The sequence below is a fragment of the Frieseomelitta varia genome, unplaced genomic scaffold (assembly GCF_011392965.1).
Source record: "Frieseomelitta varia isolate USP_RPSP 00005682 unplaced genomic scaffold, Fvar_1.2 scaffold_38, whole genome shotgun sequence".
Classification (NCBI taxonomy): domain Eukaryota; kingdom Metazoa; phylum Arthropoda; class Insecta; order Hymenoptera; family Apidae; genus Frieseomelitta; species Frieseomelitta varia.
The window spans coordinates 45,946-67,895 of NW_025110123.1; the positions used below are offsets into that span (position 1 = coordinate 45,946).

The 21,950-nt window shown below is 33.7% G+C and overlaps 1 protein-coding gene across 1 annotated transcript in view; it reads left to right on the forward strand.

Annotated features, from left to right (window-relative positions):
* The first annotated feature begins 1,418 nt into the window (after positions 1-1,418).
* LOC122531177 (transcription factor HIVEP3-like) overlaps positions 1,419-21,950 on the forward strand; it is a 51,152-nt gene continuing 30,620 nt past the window's right edge. The window contains exon 1 of the mRNA XM_043658896.1: positions 1,419-1,545. Coding sequence (XP_043514831.1) covers positions 1,536-1,545 — 10 coding nt within the window. The 5' untranslated portion in view covers positions 1,419-1,535. The remainder of the gene's footprint in view (positions 1,546-21,950) is intronic.

The following is a 21,950-nucleotide window of genomic DNA, read 5'->3' on the forward strand; positions in this document are numbered from 1 at the left end:
GCGTGCTGTGCCACCTATACGCCGACGAACGACCCTGGAACGACGAGCTGACGATCCGTCGTCGCCGCCGCCGCCGCTTCTGCTGTTACTGCTGCTGCTGCTGCTGCGATCACTTGTTGAGGAGAGCGCGCGTCCGTTTCGCAACGCAACCACACCGTCCGGGCATCTTCGTTCAGTGAGAAAACGGCCGTCGTTGGTGATAGTAGTAGCGGTGGCAGTGGTAGTGGTGGCGATCGGGCAGCAGCGTGGAAAGTGCGTGTGCCAGTGTTGTCGTTGTCGTTGTCGTCGTCGAACAGGGATTATGTTGCAGGAAGAATGTGATGAGCAGTAACGTGTCGGACACGGTGGAAAGCGGTTTTGCGTTTGTGTCGTCGAGCGTGCGTCGCGCGGATCAAAGGCTCACCTTACAGCGAATCGGGCCGGTCCTTTCATCCTTTCCGTTCGCGAATGAACGAGCGGTAAGAAGAAAAGATCGCAACGCTACGGACGTGTCGCAGCTGTCTCCTCGCGGGCATTCGTTTATTCCCGAGTAAGGCTGCCTGTCGTGCAAAAAGGATTCGAAGAAACTAATCTACGAAACTCTCGATCGCTGGCCTCGACAAAGTTCACGCTGCTTCGTCGCGAACACGAAGAGAGAATTCAGTTCTTCATCGGGTACTTGTTGAACTGATTGCCAGACTGTCGAAACCGTGTCGCGCGACAGAAGAGAGAGAGAGAGAGAGAGAAACACGAGGAACAAGAAGAAAAGAGAAAAAGGGAGAAAGGAAACAAAAGGCAAGGAGGATCTGTCATTGAACAAAAGCACGAGGTGCTCGCTCGCTCGAGAGGAGAGAGAGAGAGAGAGAGAGAGAGAGAAAGTACGCGAAGCGATAACGCGAAATACGCCGCGATTAGGCGCCAATGACGTCAGGCAAGAGTCGCGGAGGAGCCGCGTAAGCCGCAAGAGGAATTCGTTGGTGGAGTTGGCGGTGCGTTTACCGACACTATGCCGCCGTTGTATCGACGATTGTAATCGTGGTGGTAACAACGGGCATTATACTACGCCTGAGTAGCATCGGTGGCTGGCAGGGAGTTGTGTAGTGGCTGTCTCTCGGTATTGTGTGTATATATATACATATATATATATATATATATCGGTGTGTGTTGCCGAACGGACGAGAGTGGTGGGGGGGCTAAAGGAGAACCCGTGTGGAATTGCTGCGTGGTCCGCCGTCGTGGTAGCCAATTATATTTTCTACGTGTGCGCTACGCGGGCAATGACTAACTGCCCGCCGTTAAGTGTGTTAGTAGGAGATATCGTCGACGGACCCGTTTCTGCGTTGGTGTTACCGTCTACGTCAGCACCGGTCGGATGGGATTTGCATAGCAAACAGATTGACGCGCTGGTAAGTGGATAACGAGAGAGGAGTCGCGACTCGTGTGTGCCCCACCGCATGCCAAAGAGAAAAGGATAGTGCGTGTATAAAGTCCCTCTGTGTGTTGTTCTCTTGTGTATTCTCTCTGGAGTAACAAGTGAGCGGCGAAACGGCGTTGCCATGACGACAGGTGAACCATGAGCTACTCCTCTCTCTCTTTCCACCACTCTCTTGCTCTCTTTTTCTCGCTTCTCTTTCTTTTTCTTCTCCCGTCTTTCCATTGCCTCTGACTTTCTTTCTCTTTCTTTCCCCCTCCACGCGGTCGCGCGCGCGCGACCGTGTATGAATCCTTTCCTCCCTTGGAATCTCCTGTTTGCTCTCTTTCTCCTTCTCTGTCTCTCTTCGCTCGTGTTTTTCCTTCCTCCCGTGTAACCTGCCCCTCGTGTTTCTACCTTCCTCTTTTCCTATCTTTCTTTCTTTCGTTCTTTGGCCGATTCTCGCAATTGCCCCCCCCCCCGTCCCTCACCACTCTGACCTGGTACACCCGTGAGATACGACGCGACAACAGTGTCGTCTGTCTTCCTCCCTCCCAGCTAGACCGCATTTATCTACCTGTCTCCGCTTCGCGGCCTTTCTCCCCCTTCTCCTACCATCCATCTGCTCTGTCCTTCTCTTTGTTCCCGCTCCGTTTCTTTCTTTTCTCCTCGACGGTCTTCTCTCGTACGTGTACCCCCACTTCTTCCGATCCGAGAGAGGGAACCCGTGTAATCTCTCTCGGTGCTAGCTCTCGCGCTCGCTTACGCTTGGAGAGCGCTCGGTTAACGCCGTTGTAGCATGCCTAACGCGTAGGCCGCACGATATTCCAAGTACGCCTTGGCTATTTTCATGCTACGCCAGAAAAGACACCTAGCGACGCGCCACGCTTGTAGGTGACACGACTGATCTCCGCGACCGCTGTGTAAAGTCGAAATTGAAACGACTCCGGTCAGTCAGCCCCCAGGATTCACGATCCCCACCAGTGTTCCGCGATGGTTTACAAAAAGAAGGAACATTGAGTTATTCTTTTGCGGTTTTTTAAATATTTTTAATTCTATTTATAGACAATTTGTAGCTTTGTAACACGAGGAGAAACGTTAAATCGTTGTTTCATTTGGATAGAAGACGCGCAAAGGAAGGATTAGCGTGTGACTCGATTGTTCTGATTCTATTGTGAAATTTAGTCCAAATAAGCTGATAGGATCACTCGAAAGTTTTTTTACAATAAATAAATCGCACAAGGCAGGGAATTCTTTTTCAGTAGTGTGACGCCGACGATGTAAACACGCATATGTTAGACGAGGCAGGAATAAGCCGTTTGTTTTGAAAGTGGCACAAGTCACTTTACAGTGATGAAAAATATAAGTATATCCGAGGTAGCAAATTTTCTCGAAAGTTAGCATTAATTTTTCCAAGTGCGTTGAAACGTAAACCCTCGATTTGAAAACAAAAGTGATAAACGCCGCTTTCGAAATAAACGAGATATAGCTCGAGTAATAATACAGTTGAAAGCAATAAAAAATATGGCACGAAATGTAGTTTTGTTCGAAACTTCATGATTTTGAATCATTTCGTTCATTATTTCGTTATTGCTCCTATTCGAAGAATTGTTTTATATAACACAGTAGATGTAAAATTCTTCTCTCATTCATACGTATTCGAATATAGGTTATGTAGTAAAAGAAATTTTACTACGGGGTGAGAGTTGTTCTCTTTTAAAATCACTCTCTGAGGAAAAGAATGAAGTAATAGCAGACACTTGACTGTATGTTTTATTAGGTAATACATAACGAACGTAACGTTACGACCACGATATGTCGGATCGTTCATTAAGAGGAATGCGCGCGTTATTCTACAACCTATTTGAAGAATTTAATTAATTTAATCTTGGTAATTGTAATTCGCTTTGCGGAATCGACGAAATTCGCGTTAATTATTATCGGCTTCCTGGAATTCTATGGAATTCCTGCGGTGTTTTCGGTGCTCGTGTTTTCAAGAAGTTTTCAAAAAAGAATTCCAGGAAATTGGGCAGACAGCTGCGAAGCGTTAACCCAGATTTGAAAACTATGATGATTTCACACACCATCGAGAACTTGAGAGATCTCGAGAGGTTGTTTGAATGGAGCGTTATATTTACAATGAAATTACTTATCATCTCAAAACTTTGATGTATTTTAGTGATTTTATTTAGTGAAATTTATATAGTGAAATTTCTAGTAAAATTTAAAAAATCTTTCCCAGACGTAAACTGTTCCCTAAATATTTTTCAAAATTCAAATTTAATTTATAAGATATGTTATATGTATGGAAAAAGTTACGTGTACTCAAGTATTGTACATAGACAGTGTTGACGAAACGATGAGTTTTATCTGATTAGCCTGTCAAATTTATTTTAACGGTCGAGGGTCCGTTGTCGTAAATCCGGCGAGTCTAGTTACATTCGTTCAGTGATACCATAAAGTGGTTACGGCCTTGTAAATAAGCTTAGAAGTTTTAAAAACGCGTTCATTTTTCTCGTCGAAACTACTTTCGATCTTATAACTTTGACGGCTTCGACCGGCATAATTCTTATTTCGCCATAGTTTCTCAATTCTTTCAATTTACACGCGCAAAAACTCGCACCAAGATACGAGCTATATGCGTACATTGTTTTTATCTAATGACTTTTGTTTTTTGACGTTAATGAATACCGTTGCGCTCCAAATGTTCTTAATTGAAAATGTCCATCAGAATTCGTACGTCAAGTAAAGTCAAACAAACCTATGTTTTTACTAACTAAAATGATTGTTTTAATTTATTGTAACACAATTAATTAACATTGTAGTACAACAATATTGTAAAACAATTAAAACAATTAATCAATAACATTGTTATATGCAAGCATCCAATTTTTTGAACATCGTAATGTTCAAATATTGTACATAACCTAAAAGTAGATTATTGTTTCATTCTTAAAGTTTGTTATAATATTGGCATGAATATGTACATACGTGTATAAAAATTCCATTGCTATTATCATCAATATTTTACGAGTAAAAATGTGCATAGTTGAATTTTCTTCACAGTTGAAAAGTTTAATATTTCTTCGTAATTTAATGGATTTATGTCGTAAACAGTCAGTCTAAAAAAGAAAGAAAAGTCAATATCTTAATTAATTGCCTTATTTGCATTGAAAACGTATTTGTGTGTGTATCACGAGTATATGTTCCATACGTTTTAAATACTCTGACTATATTGACATATGGCATAAAAAGCAATCCGTGTTGAAAAGATTACATATTGCTACAATATTATTTGCTTATTGTGTTTTTTAATACAATATTGATATTTTACAATATTTTTTTACTTTTATATCTTTTTTTTTTTTACTGTGGGTGGAGTAATATTCGAATGTAGAAGCTCAATCGTCAAAATACGTGATACCAAAACTATAAATAACGCGTAGAGTCGCTAATAACCTAACCTAGAAATCGATACGTCTTTAAACTTCAATTCAAAGGAAAAGAATTATCATTTCATTGATTTAATTAAACTTCTTCAAAAAATAGTATAAATCATCTTTTTCTTCTATTAAATATCAATTGTCGTAATAATTTGTTTGTTCCTGAATCTGAAAACCAAGAATAAATTTGGTGTTTTCTTTATCAAAGATTTTATTGGAAATTTTTACAGAAAATGGTTAACATTGACTCCCTTTTTATAATTATTTCATCCAAAATTATCCTGAATCGTTTCTAGAAATAAATTAAACTTTTCTTTATCAAATTGTGTTAAGAATTTTTACTGAAAATGGTTAAGTTTGACCCCCTTTTTATAATTATTTGATTCAAAGTTGTATTGAATACTTTCCAAGGATCTTTTCATTCTAACAGTATTTTTGTGAGATGATAATGATCTACATCAATACTTTATTGAATCATCAAACATTTATTCGACACTTTGCTGAAATTTCGAAAAACGAAATGAAAAAGAACAAACTTTAAGAATGAAACAATAATCTACTTTTAGGTTATGTACAATGCATTTCTGTGACACATGTATGGAGCATATTGTATTATCTCGGCAAGGACCGTAAATTACTGGTATTTGTAATTTACATATTATTCTCGTTATCCTTTACATAGTTTTTTTTTTTTAAACCGAAGAACAATCGTAACTAGATTTGTGGGACATGTAGGTCTCTGCAATAGTGAAAGGATTAATAAAGAAGAGTAACTTTTGCTGAAGAAAATAATCGTGCTTTTATAAAAATAAAATTATTCGATTCAGAGATCGTTTCAAAACGATTTCTGATGTGAAATTTTAACGATATCTATACTTTATCTAAAAATCCGTATCACGAAGGTATTTATTGCAGATAGCACAGGTTAATCAATTTTCGATAAATTGTTCGAAAGCTCTTTTCACTAAAGTTTCGGAATATCAATGAAATAAAAGTTGGAAAATTTAATTTGGCATAATCAATTGGAAATCATACCAGTGTTAACAATGTATTCGATGTGATATTGTATTTTATTGCAAGTTGAGATTAGATTAATGGTTGTCATTTAGCCATTGCAAATACGAATAAATCTCCTGCTCTCTCGTAAAAAAAAATATTAACGTGCCAGTTTTTTGCACGAAGTAATACTGTTGGACGAGATAGTTTTATTAGACTAAAATACATATCCCTTGACTTTTTCAAGTTACAGATAATTAAATTAGTCATAAAATATTCATAAGATAATTAAATTAGTCATAAAATATTCATAAAGAATTTAAATTATAATTATTATATATTACAATACATATCGATATTATTAAAAATATTTCGAATTTTATATTAATTTTTCTTTTCTTTTCTTTTAGCTTTCCAAATCATTCTAATATATATATAATTGAAGACAAAAATATATTTACAATTATTAATATATTTCGATCAAATTTTTAGTATTTTATTTCTTTTAACGTGCATTTATTTTATTTTAGTTCATTTTCTTTATAAATGTTCACCTTATCGTTAAATAATAAAAAGTGAATATTCGGATTCAGAGAAAACGAGAAGTGTTTCGTTTTAATGCCGTAATCAATTTCGTAAATTATTCTGGGCATAAAAAGAAGCTTTTCATCGCGATAATAACGAGCAAACTGTTCGAGTAAACAATGAACGATTCTTGGCTGTGAATGTCCTGCGATATGCTGCTACTTAGGACTCATGACCTAATCACCCATTCACAAGTAGTATTCCGTCATTGACGTGCATTGAATGCTGTCGAGTTGCGTAGAAACTAAGAAACCCACGTGAAATCCATTAATTACTAGCTATAATTTATTGATTACTGTACTTTTATCTACCTGATAGACGGATTCTCACAATTTAAACCTATATATTTCATCACTTGAGAAGTGTGCATTTATAGCGTTGAATATATAATACTTATACACTCGACGATAATAGTTACAACACGAATGAGTTTTCCTTGTAAGGCTGTCGTGTTTTCCTTTTTATTCTTCTTTCTGAAAGGCTTTCCGCTGTTGACGTTACATTATATTGATGTGAGATAATCAATATTTCAAAGATATACATTTCCGTCGAGCAGTCACAATTTACGAATACGGGGACACCAAATTTTTGAACGTAGTTATCTAAAAATAACACATGTTCTTAAAGATTAACGACAGAAATAAATTCTTGTGATTAGGAAATTTATTTCTTCAGTGTTGTTGTAACAACGAAAATCTAGAAGATTGTCCATTTAAAATGTTACAAATGACTTGCAATAAAAAGAGGTACAGTTACCAAAGAATAAAGTAATATAGCTCACAGAGTTGTATGTTAAAACAGTAGAAATTATTTTTACTCTGCGAGAGATGCGAAACGAGAAACTCGTTTTATTTTTAGGCTATGCTTTATCTTTGGAGCATCTTCAACGTTCAGCTGTAATCTGCCAGCATACTTGAGTATCATTTATCCATTGTGGAAATTTTCTGTAAAATCGCTCTCTGTGATGACATTCACGTTCATAAAAAAAAAAAAAAAAAAAAAACAACGATATACAGCTTGAAAAATTTCCCTATAGTAATATACATTTTGTAACCCCTTGATGTTTGATTAATCTTTGAAAGACTTTTATTTACTTTTGTATAGTGACTTTTGTATAGTTTTAGTTTTGTATAGTAATTTTATTTGAACAAAAAATTTTTCTTTCTTTCTTTTCGTTATTAAAAATGTGACCGTAGACAAATCACTAATGATGACATGTGCTAAAATACGATCAAATTAAATATAAATAGAGACGCTTTTATATCACGGTAATTATAGTAACAATTTCTAGATTATAGTAGTAACTAGACTGTAGTAAAGTTATCCAAATATATTTGAGAATGTAATTCAGAAAATAGAACTTCGATACCAAATTATATTGTAGGAAGCATTAGACTTTCGATATTTTATACGTATTATAATACAATTTTGTACTCTATAATTTTCATTACATTTCAATTTGAACAAAACATAAAATCACTACGATATATTCCAATCGAAAAACTGTACGTTTAATTAAAAAAAAAAAAAAAAAATGCATATATATATATATATATATTTGGCCGGTTCGTAGCTGTCGGAGCGAGAAAATAAAGCGGTTCGCACGAACCGTGAAAGTCGCGCATTCCACGCTCGCGCTAGGTTAGAAGCCCACGCGCGAGAGGCAGGAGAAAGAGAGAGAGAGAGAAAACGCTCGTAATAATAGGTAGGAGAGAAGTGATCGGTGGCTGTTAAAAAACAACGGGGGATTCCGCGGACACACGGCCGTGAACGGCCTAGGGCACGTAGACGCACGGGGTGCGTGACCTAATCACCCGTTCACCGCTCTATCGGAGCGACGCGGTGTGGCGTGGCGTGGCGTGGCGTGGCGCAAGTCGAACGATGCGAATCTGCGTCGAGTTTACTGCTTCTCTTCTCGGAACAGGCTGGCTGGCTGGCTAGCTGCTGGCTGGCTGGCTGCGGCGGGGCAGATTGCGGGGTAACGATCATGAGCGGCGGCAAGTGCGGAACGGAGTGCGGCCTGAGTTTCGGTGGGAGGACGAGAAGGGGGAGAAGTGTCGGGGTTTCCTCGTGGCTGGCAAGGCGAACGGAGCCGAGTCTTGTCGACTCACGGAGACACAGCGGGGAACCAACAACCGTCCTCCTCGTGTGTGCGTTTGGTGTTGCGAAGACGCTTGCGGCTGGGGCCGTGTAAGGGGGTGGGGGCGGCGGGAGGGGCGGGAGTGTTGGCGCTTCGTCAGTCTACAGAGGATGAGTGGGACGTTTTGTTAGACTGTGGAGCGGGGAAGGACGCTTTGTCAGACGAACGAGCCCGTTCGCACGCGTGACTCACTTGCCTGCCGCGGGAATCTCCCGTATCTCTGCCGGTGGCAGCACTGTACGAATATCGTCTCGACCAAGTGATCGTTCCGTGGTCACTCGCTCTACGTATCGATACGTGTGTATTTTCTTTTGCTGGCTCTGCGAGTTACGAAGGATACCCCCCCAAGCACGAAGGCTTTTTAAATATAGTAGCAGAAATTGTATCGGTATCTCAATGAACGGTGAGAAAACGTATACGGATGGTTTTGTACGTACGTAACACGATGGTTTTCGTTTGCATGTAGGTTGCGTGAAAAATAACTTTGGCACGGATCGCGGCACATTCGTATATACGCGCGTATATATATGTGGGTATCTGCGACATTGTTTATCGAGAATTTTAGTTCAATTAGATTATACGAAAGGAAAAAGCGAAGGCTTATCGCTTAGCGGTATGATTCATTCCGAGCCACTGCTCCACGTCCAGAAATAGGTGGCAGACTGCTGCAACTTGTACAGTGTTTTTCTCTCTTTCTCTCACACCGTGACGCATTGAAACGAAAATTTTTTTCACACGAAATTTTAACTTCAATATCTGCGTATAGAATTACTGAGTGTAATCTCATACGTGTCATTTGGTATGTTTTCGAAACTACGATAAATATTCGAAGTTTTTTTTACTTCTCGTTACAAAATAATTGTTTGTAACATTTCCATGTCTCTCTCGAAGTTTTTTTTACTTCTCGTTACAAAATAATTGTTTGTAACATTTCATGTCTGATCGTGAAATCGCTATCGACAAAATGTCAATATTTGTACAAATGATTTAATGCATTTGTCTGGAAACAGAAGTTAAATTACACCAAACATTTAACTTTTCACACTTTTCGGTGTGTTTTTCTTGAACTTGACGAGATGCTTGATTTCTCGATTTAATAGCTTCCAGAGCTGAATGACTACTCTTGGAATCTCAGATAATGTGCTCGTTATCTTTATTAGTCGATTTTTCCAATATGTTTCAATTCCTTCATTTTATGTTTTTCCTAGAATTTAGTTATCAACTATTTTAATTCATTCACTCAACGAGTTACATAAATGAGAATTGCTGAGACTAGCTAATTTCTTCTAATGCTCCAATACAGGCTTGATCACTTATGAACTGTTAATACATCCAAAATTGCACATATAACAAATAGTATAAATGTTATTCGCAATTTCATCGTTTGATGACGATATACAAGGAAACTAAACATGAGTGCTTGCTAAGCATTATTTATTACAAATTATAGATTTCTTTCATGACGCAATAAAAAGAATTATTGCATTTTGTTTTGGAATTTGATATTGGATATTTGATATCACTACTAATGAAATATTAATGAATCGTGTTCAAGAGAAATCATTAAATAATTTAAATATGATTATAGTATATAGTTTATGGCAGATTGTGTGTATAGTGAAATTTTCAATGCCTTCTAATATTTGAGTGTAAAAAGAAAGAATTTAAAATATTAGAATTATATTGAGAATACAGAATCAGAATATTCAAATTATTAATATTTTTCGAATATTGCTGATACATTGGGAAAATCACTCGTCGAATATTTGTAGCATTTTCAAATAAATAAAATAACAAATGATAATAAAACAAAATAATAACATAAAGTAAAAAATAAAAAATAAACATATAATTAGGAATCTTTCACATCTTCTTGAACATACATTTAGGAATATATTTCAAAAACTTATATCTGTATATGTATATATACTTGTGAAGTTCATATATTTATGCAATTATGTTGATATCTTGTTCGTGCAAAGTGCTCTAGAAAACTCTCACACGAAGATTCACTTTCACTTCTGATTGTTAATTGATTGTCATTGAGCTATTCCAACTTTCAATAACGTCGTCCCTGCGTCCCTATTTATGATTCGTGTGTCCCGCTTTTTTAACCTTTAACCCCTTAACGGTTCAACGTCGAGGGTGACTGAAGAGATTTTATTCTGACTAGCAACGCCGCATGTACTAGTCAACACGCAACTTCTTTGGCAACGATAAGTTAAATTAGATGGAAATTTTTGTATATTAAAGAATGATAAGATTATTCTTATGCGATATGTCCACAATCTGTGGAATATTCACATAGCTTTATTTTTAGAAACAGGGAAATATTTACGTTATTCGATGTTGGAAAATAGTTTCTTATTTAATTAAGTAATATCACGGGGAGAGATAGACTGCGGATTTTTATATATTTATAGAAAATGCACACAATATTAAACAATATGTGAAATACACAAAATATAATACTTTCTATAATTTTTATAAGTAAATAAAACAATTTTCTACCATACATATTCATAAATTCATGATGTATTTGTTATATATATATATATGGTGTATCTATATACATGAATATATAATATGAACACATAATACATATATATTCATTCAATATAATATATTAATATTATGAATATATTATATATTAATATAATATAATATAATAATTTATATTATATTATATTATAATTATAATATTATAATATAATATATTATTATTATGAATATAACATATCATGATGGAATAAATAAAAGAATAATTCTTCATAATTCTTTAACGATACTTTATAATTCTAGTATAATTCTATACTATATTATATACTATATAATTCTATAATTTAGTATAAGAACTGATAAGAACATACATATATACGTATATTTAATATATATAATATATATATGTAATATATAATATATAATATATTCATAAATATATACATATATACATATATACACACACAAACACACACAAAATATAGTTGATGTTAAAATCTGAAGAAGAGAGAAGAAGAATTTGAAACAACAATGGTGATACTTTGGATCCGAGTGTATTCGATAAAACAATCGTGTCTCATAATAGAATGATCGAGCATTTGCCCAATTATGACATGACCGAGTTCTTTGTTGAATAGAAATTGAAGTTCGATTTTGTGCTTCTGCTTTGAACACATTGTATTATTTAAATTTGCATAGTAGAGAAATTTCTTCTTTCTATTACTTTGAAAGTATAACGTTTATAATGTTAGTACGTCTGTTTATATACCAGAATAGTTTAAACTCTAAAATATTCAATAAGTAAGAAAATCTAATAAAATCTAAAAATTTGAAGAAATGTGCTATTATATCAAATCTCAACCATACGTATACGAATATAGAACTACTTATAAAGGTTCTATAATGAAAACGTATGAAGAAACAAATAAATAAGAAGATATTTATCTTTTTAAGAATAAAAGCATGGACTCATTGGTATCGCTTGAATTGAGTTAGTTATACTAATAAAATTACGACCTTGACCGTATATAATAGTTGTAGATATTCACATGTTGCATAATGTAGTAATCAATGCTGTAAAATTAAATTAGTTTCTTTATTAATGTGGAGTTCATTAATTTCTAACGCAAGATGTGTACGATACGCGCTATTCATGAAACATGTGCATAATTGCATAAATATCGCATGATCTCAAGCTACGAATAAACATGACGATCTGTATCCCGGGATATTATGCACTTTCTTCAACCGTTTTGTAGTATCAAGGTTTGAAGCTGAAGCTGTTAGAATAATAAGAAACCAAAAGTTCCCGGTTGTCGTGTGAAGCTTAATAGAAAGAACAAAAGAAAATTAGCTGCATTTCAGAATGCAATAATATTTTTTTATATACATGTAGCATTAGTAACATAACAACAATTATATATTGTAAATTATACATCTGCATGTTGTTATTATTATAATTATGTAATGATTGTAAATGATGATAAAAGATTATTAACAACTAATATTAGAATATTAAGAATATCATAAAGGTTCTATATGCGTATTATGTATGTAAATCAATATAACAAGTGGCAGATATATTTACCTGACAATCTATAAAGGATCGAAGCATAAGTGACTGACATTAACATCACAAGATTTCTCAAAAACGGAAAAAATAATCCACATCTTTTTATTAATTACAAACTTCACCTCTTAAGTTTTTTTAATTACAAACTTCACCTCTTAAGTTTATTAATTACAAACTTCACCTCTTAAGTTTATTAATTACAAACTTCACCTCTTAAGTTTACTAATTACAAACTTCACCTCTTAAGTTTATCAATTACAAACTTCACCTCTTAAGTTTATTAATTACAAACTTCACCTCTTAAGTTTATTAATTACAAACTTCACCTCTTAAGTTTATTAATTACAAACTTCACCTCTTAAGTTTATTAATTATAAACTTAACCTCAAGTAACTGGTTCACGGACCATAACGAGTGACTAAACCGTATACGATAATTCGTCTCCTTTTTGAATATATATCACTGGATAAAAATTACTAAGAAGTAATAAATTTATCATTTGTTTTGCCTGGGTTGTATTTCAATATACTTAAAAACTGAGAAAATATTGCAATTTTGGGCCAAATATTTTCAACGTGCATGTGGCGCGTCGTTCCAGCGCAAGAGGTTAAGCTGAGACCTTCACTCCCCCCCCCCCCCCCCCCCCCCATCCCTCTCACCTTTTTAAGGTTAAAGCTGACAGCGTTTAATATAACCGACACGTCCGACATAAAACAATTAACAAATTACAAAGGCCAACCACTGCACTGGGTAGGTGGCTGGACCTGACAATACACAGCTGAACGAACTATTCTATGGCTGGTAATTGAACGTTTGTCGCGCGAGTTACGCTTCATTCCTTCGGCGAGTGGAAGCGTTTCATCTCGAGCGCAGCCTTCGTGTGTCACTAGTACTCACTATCCGATTATGTCTTTTTTTTCTTCTTCTTTTCCCCCTTCTCCCCATTCTTATCAGTTCCATGCTAATTCCGACATGCACAGTGTGATTCCACGCTCGCGATTATCGTCGGTCAATTATTAGACTGGAATAATTGCAAGTTGAATGACTCGGACAATCGAACGGCTCCATTATTAACGCGAACAATCGAACATCGTTAATTGATCGTGTTTTCATTGTTACGGTTACGATTGTTTCGTATCGAAGAAAGGGCCACTCGCTATTGTCAGACGTCGTGATTCGTATCGAAGTACAGGTTTCAGGAGGTTTTTATTGATTATATAGTTGCTCGCGGAAGTATCCGAACGTTTGGAGGAGCTTCCAGCAAAAGTTTTTCTTGATCGTAACTCTCTTTGATTAAAATTTGATGCATGTTTTAAAAGTGGTTTGTTGGAAAATACGGTAAAAAGAGTTTCCTTCGTGATGAGCTAAAAGTGAAAATTATGGAGACAAGAAAAATGGATTCCATTTGATTAAATATGAGATCCAGTTTGTTTGTGTACACTAGGCACATGAAATCAATTTTTGATCATTGTTCCACTATTTGCTTTTTAGAGTTTATATATTTGAAACGGAATTCAATTAGAGGACTATAGTGGCTAAATGGACACGAGTCTAGATTTCAGTCTGAAATTTATTGTGTAGCATATATACAAATGTACATGTGGTACTGGAAGCCTTACCTACAAATTTAGGTTTAATTTTTATTCAGATTCTATAGTTCTATAGTAATAGTTGTTGCTAATAGTATATATTTGTCGACCTACAAAGATAAATAATAAGATTTAATTAAATATATTAAATATAATAAGAAACTTTTAAGAGTCTTATATATGAAAGAAACTATTAAAGGTTCAGTTTTCATTATTTAATAATATATTTCATAATATGCTATACAACAATATTTATGAAAATAATTATTTACACTTACTATTTTGGAGTTACTTGTAACTCACTTTAAAAATATACGTATGCTATATAGGGTGGTCACTGAAAGACCGAATGATATAAAACAAAAATAACTTTCACAAACGCATGTTTCTTCAATATTTTATTATTTTACTTGGAAATATAATTAATGGATTTTTTCAATATTTTTTTCTATAATCTACAGAAAAAGAAAATAGAAACGATTGAAAATGAACAAGTTATGACTTTTTCAAACCCTTCAATGGCCATCCTGTATTTATATTAATATAAACGTAAATATGTAACAACACACGTATTTCGCAAATGTATGTTTACCAAAGATGCCAATGTACGAATCAAAACAGTATTGCTGTAACATTTAGAAGTCTATAACAGAGATAAGCTAGAATCTCGTATCAAGTAACTTTACCATATCACTTATAAGCTAATGTTCAACTAACATTGCCTAAATCACGGGAAATACCCCAGAGTGTATATAGTTCATTTAGAATAGAAGAGGTCACGATCCAAGACTAATAACCGAGGCATTACGAGGTTTGCGTACCTCGAAGTATAAACATCTAAATCAATACTAGCTAGTCGTCGTTGGTATTACCAGGCTTCATCGACTTTGTATCAACATTGTACCTAACCTATCAAAACTGTTGTTGTTTCCTTTTTATTATCTCGACGATAATAGCCCGAGATTCGAGAGAATCGGCGAACATGCTCGGTTCATTTGATTCACCACTCGTTGCAAAATATTGATTTGCAATGAGCGGTGAAAAACGCGCAAGAACAGTTCGGTGTTATAATCGAAATCGAAGCTTCGTTTCGCTGGCGGGCATGCGCCAAATTCACGTAGGTATATAATAACTCGCTATGGTTCAGCGGATCGGACTTGAAAATTTCAATTTTTCGAAGCGACTTACGACCACCGTTAGTTCGAACGAACGAACGATCCGCGGCCGTATTGATTTTATCGATTTAACGATAACCCACGTGCAATACGTATGTCTCTAGCCGATAAAACGACGCGCATGCGCAGTACGATCGGGGAGGTTGGAAATGAACAGCGCGGAGAAATTGACCAATTTAATTGCCTCTATTAATACAGTCGATCCTTGATAACTTGAAAGAATATACTTATCAAATGAAAATTTTTCTTCATTCCCTTCGTTAACTCGAATCATGCTCTGATATCGGATATGCATACATACATAACTCCGCTGAGGGGACAACGTTACATTTGTTCTAATAGAGAGAGGATTTATTGAAGATATAATAAAAATTTATTGAAAAATAAATTACTCTATTGAGTTACGTTGAAATCTATTTATTTATTAAATATATGGAAAAATAAGTGATACACGTATGTGACATAACCTATACGTCTCAGCGTCTTGAGAAAGACTGAAGGAAATGTCACGTGACCCTTTGTGCGGTCACGTGATTGATACGTAATACGAAATATTGTCTATTTCAAAAATGGAAAAATTAAATGATATCTCATATACAAGAAAGAGTTTGTAAATTGTAAATATATTAGCAATCGTATTAAATATATATGTATATATATGTGTGTGTGTGTAGATATACAGGGTGATTCACGTAATTGTAACAAGACCCATTTGTTTTTAATCAAAGTTAGAAAAAATATTAGAGGGAAAAAATGAACGGTTCAGCGAAACTTCGATCATGATTTTATTGGTCATTCGAAACAAACGTCGATTCACGGCACGGGATATTCAAGTATTTTTCACGTCGAAGCCAAAAATGTGAAACGATGCCAGATTAAAAAAGAAAAAAAAAGAGGAATTGAATAACGTCACTGTTGATATTAAATGGTTTTAATGTTTGCCAGTCTTCTGTTGCTTATTCAAAACCTGTTTGCGGTTAGTTCTGATATAAAATTTTGTGACACGGAATAAAATGATTATAATGAATAAAAAAATAATTTACAAACGAAAAAATGGAATAAAAAGTAACTTACGAGAGAAAATAAAGTCAGAATAATGTAACTTTATTGATTTGCTCTTAGATCATTCCGATAACTGATTGTTTTTCTTTTTTTTAATTTACGTCCGATTTTAAGAGATGATTTATCATTTATTTAAAGAGTAAGAGAAAGAAATAGGAGATGTCACAAAATAACTTTACTGGGGAAACAAAATTTTAACGATTTGCCTAAATACGTAAATCGAGAGTTCTTTTATTAAAATAATGTTAAATTTATTTCTAAGTCCTTAGACTAAAAATGAATATCTTTATATTATTAAATATAATGAAATACCATTGAATATATTTATTTCTAAACCTTCTAATAAACTAAAATAATATTAATTAATTCCTGGCTATTTTGTGACATTTTTTCCCTCCTTATCCTTTGTTCATTACCAATCAATCGCATTTATCATTAACTGCCTTTATTAAAGTTAAATTAATTGTGCATAAAATACTATTGAATTTTTATTTCATAAAATGTACGAAGTATGAAAGATTTTTTTATTTTTTTTATTTTTTTTTTGGAGTTTGCAAAAGCAAAGGAGGAATGACAAAAGGAGTAAAAAAAAATTGGGAACAAGTTCTTCTTACATAATTAAGGACAGTTTTCATTTCACAATTCCTCAGACTAGTCGAGTTTTTAATTTCAAAGTTTATTGAACTAGTTTTTACACTTGATGTTTTGGGGATCATTCACAAAAATGTTCGAGACGAACCTCGACCTCTTCAAGGACACCACTGACGGAACTTGTTTGTTTCAAATATTGCATTTATCGTCGCGATAACAGATCGAGAGAATTCTCGTAAAAAAAAAATAAATTTAAAAGAGTTGGAAGTGTTAGAAAAAATGACAATTTCGTAATGCAAAATTCATCTACTAATCAATCGTGCACCGTTTTCGGAACGATGATTTCTCGGAAACTGATATTATTTTCTTCGATTTATTTTCAACTCTAAAAGACGATCGATTTGAACGAGACAATTTTAGATCTGATATTTCAAGAAATAACGAGAAGGAAATGTAAATAAAAGTGATTGAAATATTAACATAATATAATTAAATAATAATGTAAGGACATTTGAAAATTTAATATTGATCATTGCTTATTATTAATTATTGTGCCTGTTGTTATTATTGATTTTTAAGTCGTCAATTAAAAATCAACTAAACACGTTTAAACTGTACAGTAATTTTCTTATAATAAAAATCTTGTAATTGATAAAACTTGATTATTTCGAACTAAAAATTATTTTTTATACAATGAAGAGGAATTTAAGCCTTGAAATGCTAAAATTAACCAAATGAGGAGCATATGACAAAATAAGAATGCAATCATCTTTTGATATCTATTCAAGTAACGTAAATTAATTAAAAAGTAAAGTAAACTAATTATTTTGAACATCTCAGATTGTTTCAGATACAATAACTGAAATATGATACTACATGCAAAAAGAAGAATGAAATTCTCTTACTTAGGGCTTCGTTTTCAAGAAAATCGAGTTTGAAAAATAACTGTTTCAAACAACGAATTATCTCGATTAATTTATTATTGTTATTTCAGAAATGATATAGAAAAAATAATTTTATTTAACGCGATATTCGGATAAATCATTTGCAAATAAAATTTCTCATTTGAGTTAATTTGATTATTCAAATTTGTTTTTTAACATAAGTATTAAAATTAATAATAAATTTAATTATAAGTGTTAAAATAACAACAGTCAAATAATCAAACAATCTAGGGAGAAATCATCCTTGTGTTCGAATAAATTAATATATTGTTGTCTAATTCATCATTATTTCAACAATGATAGAGACCTATTACAAGATGGAAATGAAGTTTGAAAAATAGACCACCGTGAACTTTAGGTCGCCGTACATACAGATTAACGATTACAATAATCACTGATTATAAATGAACTGCGGATGTTTGTACATTTCTGAGACATTCCAAGTTCGAAGAATTTGCAGAATGCACGTTACACGCAGAAATATATACAAGGTGTTCCATTTGTATCTTGTCGAACGATGTCAGCATGTTCTGTGATTAAAATAAGACAAAAATATAAGTTGTATAATGATAATGATCATTACAAAGTTATAACGAGAACGTCGAAGTTATAAATAATTGACTCTGACGTTCAATTCTGCACGAAAATGTTGGAAATATTCAATTACGTTAGAGAGGTTATGTTGGCAATATTCAACTATGTTAGAGAGGTTATGTTTAATATTAGCGAACATTGTACGTTGTGGTTCCACATATGTAGTTAATATTAATATCCATAAGTATCGGTTAATTGAATAAATTCATAGTTTTGGTATTTTTATTACTTCTTAATATATATTCATTTAACCTCTTGCGTTAGTAACTTGCGGACCATAACGAGTGACCAAACAAACCCTATACAATAATTCTTTTTCTTTTTGAATTCATCGGCATATCACTGGGGATAGAAATTACTACGAAGTAATAAATTTATCATTTGTTTTGCCTGGCTTGTATTTCAATATACTTAAAACTGAGAAAATATTGCAATTTTCGGCCAAATATTCTCTAACTTTTTCTTTTTTTTTTTTTTTCATCCTGACCGCCATTCGGTAAGACAAAAATGAAACATCCTGTACGAAATAACTAAAGCAGAGTGATACAGGTTTATCATTATTATTATTAGGTCGGATTATTAGTACTTAGTGGATTAATCTCTCTTCAGTTCTTCCATTTACGTTCGTAAAAAAATTATTCAAGGCGTTCTGCACGATGAATTTCCCACTGATAAGGGGACGCGTGCGCTCGTAGCACTTGGAAGAATGAGCCGGCTGAATTCGTCGTACAAGAATGGGCTCGTTGTAGTTTCATTCACTTCCCTGGACTTTCTTAGTCCCCGACAATCCAATAAACGTTCCACGTAATTCCAAAGGCCGTTTATATCTCTTCAGAGGTTTCTGCGTATTCAATGAATTCCGGTATATCCACATACGGCTTGCAGAACACCGCTAACCTCATTATTTCCGCAGTTCTTATCGGGTTCCGATTATTAATAAACTGCGGACCTTTGTGCGAATTCTAAATTTTTCACGGACTTTCAAGCGAAGTTTCTGGCTTTAATCGTACCAATTTGTATTACATTTAATTTTCTTTCGTGTTTTATCATTGCTTCTGGCAGAGATCAGTCGAATTTAATCAGTGTAAAACTTCAGTTTTTCTGTGTTTTCAGTGTCCAATGATACCAATTGGGGGTTAATAAAAAAAAAAAAAAAAAAAAAAAAATGGAAATTCAGGAAAGGTACCAAAATTTTTTATTTGATCAGAAATGAGTTTAGATTGGATATATTTCAAATAAACTTTTTTTTTTTTTTATTGTCAGATGACCTCGGCAACATATTAAAAATTTTTCGAGATCCTTCGATATTTTTTATAGTATATGTATTTAAATGTATTACTATATGTATTATATATAAGTATATGTATTTTATGTGTATTTAAATTAAACTCGTTGTTTTTATTTTCGTAAATTTATTGTTCATTCACGAAAACCCAAAATACATTTCAACCTGGGAAATAGAATATTTCCATCGCTTTGTACATTGTATGTTGAGTTATCAAACATCTTCTGAAGCTTCGCAATAAAATGAAATGAAAATTATTCTCAAATTACAAGTTCAGGCCTTTAAACTTTGTTAGAAAATTGAAAGTGGCCGTAATTTTTTATCCAAGAATTGTGCATCCAAGTGTATTGTGTGTACTCTGTGCATTTTAATGCAGTTGATACTCTAACTTCAAATTGTCCACAAGTGCTGAAAATCCGCGGTTTGATCGTTCCGCAGCGTGTCACCCTATGATGATTCTTGTCCCCCATTTTTGAAACGAATCTACGCGCTGTACAAAGAAGTTTACATTGCACGAAACGAGGCAGGTTGGCTCGTTCTCTGGCCAGAGACTCTCTGGTTCTCCTCTTGATTTCCCAGCACCGTTCGTTCGCCACTCACATATATAAATAGCGTTCCAAAATTATCGAGCATTTCGGTGATCGGCGGCGGCAGAAAACAACGTCGCCGAAGGGAAGTTCCACACGCGACGAAGCGACTCGCGCAAATCGAAGTGAAACGTTCTCTTTTTTTTTTCTTTCGTCCCTATCGATCCTTTGAACGGAGATCGACGAGAACGAGAACTGAAAGACTGAATGATATAAAAACAAAAATTTTACAAACACATGTTTTTTAAATTTTTTATTATTTTATTTAGAAATATAATTAATGGATTTTTTTCTGTAACTTACGAAAAAAGATTGAAAATGAACAAGTTATGGCTTTTTCAAACCCTTCGGTTTTTCAGGTAACTTTTTCAAACATATGTTTTTTTAATTTTTTATTATTTCATTTGGAAATATAATTAATGAATTTTTTTCTGTATTATATGTGAGAAACAACGTCCCTCAAATGACCACCGTTTTCCTTCAGTTTTTCAGTGGCCACCTTGTATTTATTGACAGATGTATTTATCTTTATTTATTACGGGGTTAATCATCGAAATTTTCTAATGCAGCGCACCGCAACTTGAAAAAGTACCGTAGTGTGAGAAGGTTCAAGTTAGGTTTAGGTTAGATTTCATCTTCTCTTTGTGTTCTAATTGAAATAATTTTCCACGCACAATTTTGTTAATTATCAGGTATAAACTATGCTTCAACGTGAAAGTTATTCAATGATTTCGAGAAATTATGTCAAACAAAGCATAATTATTAACGAAGTGTGAAAAAAGATTGACGCCATATTGAGAACGACGCCATATTGGCGGGTAGTTCAATTCTATTTGAATTTGAGTTTAGTTTGTTATAGAAATAGTAAGTACGAAGAATATTTGCTTTATCAATTTAACTTGCGCGTATTCTATTTCATGTTACTCAGATTTTTATATCGTAAATAAAATGACACTTGATTGTTATTAATTATTATTAATGGAATAAATATAAATAATTTTTATTCTTCAAAGTTGTATTATCATAAGTTTTATTATCATAAGTATTATCATTATATTCTGAGTTATATTATCATAATTTTTATAATTTTTATCATAATTTTCTATAAGTTATGTTTCACAACTGTGTGATGTTTATTTTGCAAAAATTTGCCAACTCCCACACCATATAATTCAATTGTTAAAATTACTAAAGCTACTAAACTATAGTTTTACATTCTGGACTCGTCTACTATCATGTTGTTTACATTATTCTACTGTCTATACTATTCAGTATTGAAAAAATTAAAAAAAAGAAAAATAAATAAAATTCAATAAATTGCGATTTAATTATAATACATTTCATAATTTGATCTTCAAGAGATCTAAATTTACACATTTTTAACTTTCATATTTAAGTTTGTAGCTTTGCATAACTTGGTCGAATTAAAAATATATCAAAGGAATAAGGGGCGGGCGTATGAGACAAACCAAGGAGAACCAATTCCTCTTTTTTTTT